The following is a 7,269-nucleotide window of genomic DNA, read 5'->3' on the forward strand; positions in this document are numbered from 1 at the left end:
TTGTTTTCTTGCTATAGTGCTGACATAGCTAGAAAGCTCGTTGCTTCATTGCTTTTCTATTTTAACCGTCTTTTAGTATTACTATTGCTAACAACATTATGGGTGGAATAAAACCTTTCAAAACACAGAAATTCAATTTCAAGTAGGTCATTCACTTACAAATAAACTGTCATTTATGTTTGTCCCATGAAGCATCCTTTAACACTAATGAGGCATCAGGAAATCATGCAGAATGTGATTTGAGCAAAGCCAACTAGTCTGAAAATACCATAGTTTAGGGGTGAAGTTAAGGTTTCAAAAGCAGTGGCTGTTGCAGAGTTGGTTTTTTTAAAAATGTTTGACATTAAATAACTATTCTTGTAAAAAAAGTGTGACAAAGCCTTGCTTTTTAATGCTCTCCCCTGTCATTTTTTCTTCACTGTCCTCCTCCAACCTACAAAATAAATGATTAATATTAATCACACACCATGCTTGTCTTGGTTATACACCTAAAGGGTGAAATAAAAAGCCCTTTTAAAATAAAATGCTTTTAAACACTATTCAAGATTACTTAGTTTCCATATCAGTAACAATATAGTTATTAACAACAACAACAACTTAGCACTAAAAAAAAAAAAGAAAGAAAGAAAGATCAGATTCACTTATCAAAACCCTATGCCAAGGATTCTATAATTCTCCTGAAAAAAAATCAGTTTATGTGGAGAAACCTACAAATAAAAACTCTACATTAAACGTGACTAACAAGTGGCACCAGTACCTCACTCATGAAAACTAAATTTCCCTTCACAATTTAAAGAAAATGTTCTTATGTCACAAAGTGTATAGTAAATAAGTTTTTTTCCCCCTCTTAAAAAACCTCATACTTTAACTGGTGATCATGCCATTACTAAAAAAGAGATACAGTTTCCACAAATTATCCCTACAGAGTACTTAGAAAAGAATAAATTTGGAGTCCTATATATGATACATGGTCCAAAGTTTAAGTTGTGAAAACAAAGGAAGCATTTCAAAACAGGAAAGTCAGTTTCTAAAAAGAATGCAGTAAACCCTCAATGTAATTAAATATGATGCAGGCTGCTGACTGACTATGCTGTAACAATGGGACACCACCTATACTGCAAGTCTACTGACTGAGTTACAGCTGGAATGACTTTGGCCCATTCGCAACTCCAGTATTTACGTTACAAATCTTTCCCAGGGGGAACTCAACGCCCCTTCCCCCACAAAAAAAATTACTAATTCCATGCTCAAGTTAGAAAATGAGCTATACTTACATCTAGATAAATATTACAAAAACAAAGGTATGTATATTAATTGAAATTTCTAAGTGAATTCAATGTGTTCTCAAACCGATTCTATGGTCATTTACAGCATTGTAGTTTGTTGATAGGAGTAAGTGTAGAAGCAACAAAAAAAATTAAGCAAATGGAAAATAAATTTTGAATATGTATACATAAGTGTTCCTGCCAGAAACCTGATTCTAAAATAGGAATGATGATCTTGTTGTATTTAAAGTAGTGGACTGAGGACACAGGAGATAGGGACTCTATTTCTGGCTCTTCCACATACTTCCTGTGTGACCTTGCACCAATCTTTAATCACTGAATCAGATCATCCATCTGTAAAACGTGGGCATTTTATTAATGTTTGTGAGATGCACAGATACTAAAGTGAGGCATGCAAAAGAAAAGCAAGTCAGACAAAAAATTACAATCCGAGAACAAAAATATACCGTAAGACCAAAGTACCCAATTTACTCAACAGCTTAAACTTTCAATATCAAATAGCCACAATGAACTGCTTGAAAATGAGTAACAGATGAAGATTTATTCACTGAAATTTGGCTAGTAGTTCTAAATATTAATTATTTTTTAAATGAAGCTCTGTTCAAGCCTGTTAAAACTGAACTACTCATTTGACATATTTTATCTTTATGAATTATTTGTCCAGCTCTAGCCAGAGCTAGGGAACTACTGAAACCAAGGCAAACTTTCTAAAATGCAACATTTTACTAAAGCCACACTGAAGACATGCCATAAAGGGGGGGTGGGGGTGGGGGGAAGAGAGAGAGAAGAGTATGTCCTTTCTTCACTAATGTCCATCTCCAATTTGGACCCAATTCTGAAGTTGAGAGGAATTTGGAACTTGAAAGTAATGCAACATCTTCTCAATTATCTATAAATAGGAGATTTCTCACTTTTAATCTGCTCGTTCATTCAATAATGTCATAAGCCAATATTTGTGACATCACAACCACTTTTACAGTAGGGAATTTACTACCACAATTGGTTTACACAGAGATGTAATCCATCAGGAGACGCAAAAGGTAAAAAGCTTCTATTAACATTACCATTAGAGTAATCAGCATAGATTAGTATCTGTGGAACACAGAAATGTGTGGTTTAGGTATTTTTAATGCATCTGCCTACCACACTTTGATATTATGTAAATAACTGACACTGTATATATTTATAGTCTTATTTAGATTTTTTCAGTTATTTTACCTAGTTCATGACATTAGAGAAATTTCAAATACTGTTGGACACTATGTTAGTAATAAGCAAGCCTTGACAAATCCACTTGCCAATGGCAAACAGTAAAACTTTTCTTGGTGAATTTACTCATCAGTTATTATAGAAGTAAGCTTTCATTTAAACAAAAATAAAGCGTCTAGCCCTTCTGGTAGCAAATAGCTTTCAGAACGTGAAGTAAACAGAGCAATGCAATGGTCTTCCTAAATCTGCATAAGTCTGATACAACAGTCATGAACTGCCAAAGACCCAGATATGGGGAAGTTACTCGGGGGGCAGTTACTCTTTTACAGAAAGTTTTAAGTCACTCCACAGTAGCTATTCCAGTCTCAAGGCTGGATTAATCTGTACAACACTTGACCCAACTCTATGAGAGGTGAAGGCTAGTTGATAGCCCCAAATCCATAGTGCACAACAAACCCCACAGAGCTTGCACCCCAACACAGACTTTCCAAACACTGCACCAACTCCTATACAGAAGAAAAATGTTGGAAATGCTACAACATAGCTTTCCATAGCAGGGAAGGATTTACTCATATAACAGTCGAATTAGCTTCTACACACCTGAGTGTGGTGTTGACTCTGGAGAGTTTCTGGGCCCATCTTTGTTCAATCCCTCAAAAATGGGATGTTTTGAATTTCTAAGGAACTTCAACCACTCATCCCTTCTGTCCAAAGCCATGCAGGGAAGGGGAAAAAAAAAAAAAAAAAATCAAGCACCAATAGCAAGGCTTTCAACCAGCAAGTTACTGGATGATTTGTCAATTTATTTTCCCTAGCTTGAAAAAATGGGAAGGCATGGCATTGGTAGGAGATCATAACTATGTGGCTTTTGTTGCTGATTTATTGCTCTTTGGTGTGAATATGCCGATTAATGAAGAGGTCCTTTACTGTTGTATGTTTCAAAATTGTCAAAAAGCCTCTAGATAAAAGGATGAGCACTATGATTTTGTGTGCTAAGTAAAAGAATAGCAGCAAGAGCACAATCACCTGACTTGAACTGTACAAATATAAAGTCAATGAGGAGAGAGATCCCTACAAATCCATATACAGCATGAGAGCCTCCCTGCTTGGGGGCACTCAGTTCTAAACAATGTTACAGAAAGTTTTCCAGTAATTTGCCAGGAAGTTAGACAGGACATACACCGCTTGAAATTGTAGTGGAATAGACATGAGAAAACTAAGACTTCAGAAATAGACATGAGAGAACTGAAGTTTCAAGTTACCATTATCAGTTGCAATAATATCTCATTCTGAAGTTCAGAACACTTAAGTGTAAGAATGTAACTTTTTTAGAATAATTTTACAATTCTAACACCATTCATCCCTAATTATTTTGCAAACTGTATGTACTACAACTGAAATGCAGCTACCTCTGGGGTGGACAGCAGCAACCAGCTGACGCACAGAACATGCATAAAAAGGAATGGTTATCTAAGGCCACCAGAGCAAGCCTCAATTCCTCTGAAAATGAACACAAGTTCTTTAAGATCTCTTTTGTCTGCAACAACAATAGAAAAAGGGGAACATAGTTTTTCAAAGTTTGTAGCAATAGTAGAAGCTATAGTGTAGACAAGGGTCAAGATTGTTTACCATTATATTATCTAACCCTGCTTAATGTTACCTACTCCCTATTGCCTGCAAATATTCACACCACCACTCACCAACAAAGCGTATGTATATCATCCCCCCAGTGCTGGCATGGAAGGGGTTTGTGGGAGCAGTAACAGGTGCATCAGGCAACAGATTGAGACCCTCCACTCCACAGGCACACAGAGATTCAATTTCTGGGGCTGAAATCAGTGGTAATTTTAAGTGCATACAATTCACAGATTATAAAGCCAGAAGGGTCCACTGTGATTATGTAGTCTAACCTCCTGAATAACAGAAGTCATAGAACTTCCCTGCATTAGTTCCTGCTTTAAGTAGAGCATATCTTTTAGGGAGGGGGGAAATCTTCACAGTCATGTAGAACCCACCCCTTACGTCTGTGCCCCATGCACACATTTAACTGCCAAGAGCACCAGTCCCCATTTCCTATCCATGGTCTGATACATATAGGCTTGGCAGAACTCAATTTTTTTATATAATTTCAACAGATAAATTAGCTGTTTATTTTAGTGCAACATTATGGGTTTAGAGTAGCAGCCGTGTTAGTCTGTACTGGGCTATCTTGATTATCACTTCAAAAGTTTTTTTTCTCTTAATTAATTGGCCTCTCAGAGTTGGTAAGACAACTCCCACCTGTTTATGCTCTCTGTATGTGTGTGTATATATATCTCCTCAATATTTATTCCACTCTATATGCATCCGAAGAAGTGGGCTGTAGCCCACGAAAGCTTATGCTCTAATAAATTTGTTAGTCTCTAAGGTGCCACAAGTACTCCTGTTATTATGGGTTTAAACATTTTTCCCATTGTTATCTATTTAAATGTTCACAGCAGGGGCAAATTATGGTGGGAGGGGGTCTACATTATTTAACAACAGTAGATACTGCGATTCACAACGTTAAAGCTTAAACTGTCAACATAACACATCAAAACATACACAGTAAATACCCTTAAATCACACTGCGGGTCTCAAGCAGCACTCGGTGTTTTAGAGCTGGAAATACTGTTCTCGTCAGTTTGCCTGTGTACACTGCAATGGGTGATCCCCGACCTGGACAGATACAAATCTAACCCTGCCCAGCCTGTGCCGTCTCAGGGGCCAACAGGCTGTGGCAGATGCTGAACCCCTCAGACCCTGTCTCCGGCTCGGACAGGCTCGGCTGTGGTTCAGCGAAAGTGCACGTGAGGGGAGGGAGGGCCCCAGAGCTCCCCCAGGGGTGGGTGGGTGTCAGGGAGAAGCTCCCCGGGCAGGGAAGGTCGGGGGGAGGGGGAGGTTGGCTGGAGGGAGGGGGAGGGGGAGGTGGGGGTCCCCATACCGCCCCATGTACCGCCCCACAAAGCCCAGGGCCGGCGCTACCAGGGACAGATGGGGGGGGGGGGCTGGGGTGACCATATACTTTACCCCCCCCGCCCGCGGCTGCCGGGGTCTCCCCCGGGGGGGGGGCGGGTGTCCCTCCCCCGGCCCTGCTGGGGCGCCCGGGGGCCTCCGGCCGAGGGGGAGGCGGGGCAGCCCAGGACCCGGGGCTCCCGGCTGGGAGGGCACGGGGGGAAGGCGCCGGGCTCCCCGGGGACGGAAGCGGCGGGGGGGTCCGGCTGGAGCTCTGGGGACACGGGGGGGGCAGCTCACCCCGCTGCTCCTTCAGCGCCATGACGGAGGCCAGGTAATGCGCCGCGTCGAAGAAGGGGAACATGGGCAGGCGGGAGAAGCGCAGCGGCACCTGCCCCAGCTCCATGGCGGCGGCTCCGGCTCCCCTCGGCCCGGGCCTGGGCCTGGCTCGCGCGCCGCCCACACAGCTGCGGGGCGGGGAGAAGGGCGGGGCGGCGTGTTCATTGGTGGGACCAGCCCGGGGGGCGGGGCCTGCTAGGGGCAGGGGGGCAGGGAGCTGCACGGGGGGCGGGGGTGCTAGGAGTAGGGAGCTGCACGGGGGGCGGGACCTGCTGGGGGCAGGGGGGGTGCTAGGGGCAGGGGGGCAGGGAGCTGCACGGGGGGCGGGACCTGCTGGGGGTTGGGGGGTTGCTGGGGGCAGGGAGCTGCTGGGGGTTGGGGGTTGCTAGGGGCAGGGGGGCAGGGAGCTGCATGGGCAGGGGCGAGTAATTATCTGTATGGCTATGGGAGGGCTCAGGTACCAGTGGGGATGGTCTGCTCAAGGCAGGGATTGGGGGACCAAGGGCATGAGGGGAACATCTGCTTGGGGGAATTACAGAACCAGTATGTGGGGATTGGGAATTAGGGACCTGAATGGGAATGGGGGGTTGGTAGGGCGATTAGGGAACTTTATGCTTATGGGAAGGAGGGAATCTACTGCATGGATTAAGAACCAGTGTGGGTATGGGGGGTATTTGGGATCTGTATGGGCACTGGGGGGTTGGTAGGGAGATTAGGGACCTTTATGTGTATGGGGTGTGAGGGAATCTGATGGGTGCAGGGGATTAGGAACTAGTATGAGGATTGGGGTGAGGTTCTCCTGGGTGAAGGGGGATTTGAGACCTGTATTGAGATGAACATTATAAATTCCTTAAACAGCTTTTGCTTTAATCACAGGTCTTGAATCCTACATCACTTTAGAAAAACCTCTTGAAATTCTACCAGTAAATAAAAAGGTTAGAGGAACAGGGGAGTTCTCTGCCCTGTGTAACAAAGCTTTCCTGCTCGTACTCTGCTAATAGTTTATTTACATTACTACTACCACCATCCTCTCTCCCTCCACACATGTACAACAACAGAAGGTACTGTGTGTTTTTTTCTTTTAGCAGCCTTGTCTAATATTTTGACCCTTTAAAATCTAAGCACATTTACAAAAAAGGTGCCTCTTCAGAGAAGTTAACTCAAGTTATGTGCACTTGACTTATTTCTGTTGTGTTAGCCTATCCAAGGTGACGACAAATATGCTGCTCTCCCACACTGCTTCCACTGTAACGCCTCAATGCTGCATTCAGATCCTCACAGACGCAAGGGTCAAACCATACAGATGTGACTGAAGCATCAGGGCACACATATGCTCCATTTACAAGTAAAAAAAAAAAACATGTCTAACTGACACCTCAAATTCAGCCTGGGCTCCAAGAGTCAAGCTGGTTTCTGTCCATCTCATCCACCATCACTAGTCATAGGGACAAAGATATCAGCA

At 43.3% G+C, this 7,269-nt stretch overlaps 1 protein-coding gene across 1 annotated transcript in view; it reads right to left on the bottom strand.

Moving 5' to 3' along the window:
- TMEM38B (transmembrane protein 38B) overlaps positions 1-5,909 on the bottom strand; it is a 40,545-nt gene extending 34,636 nt beyond the window's left edge. The window contains exon 1 of the mRNA XM_054031773.1: positions 5,769-5,909. Within this exon, the coding sequence (XP_053887748.1) occupies positions 5,769-5,874 (106 nt within the window). The 5' untranslated portion in view covers positions 5,875-5,909. The remainder of the gene's footprint in view (positions 1-5,768) is intronic.
- Between the last annotated feature and the right edge of the window lie 1,360 nt (positions 5,910-7,269).

The sequence above is a fragment of the Malaclemys terrapin genome, chromosome 6, assembly GCF_027887155.1.
Source record: "Malaclemys terrapin pileata isolate rMalTer1 chromosome 6, rMalTer1.hap1, whole genome shotgun sequence".
NCBI lineage: Eukaryota > Metazoa > Chordata > Testudines > Emydidae > Malaclemys > Malaclemys terrapin.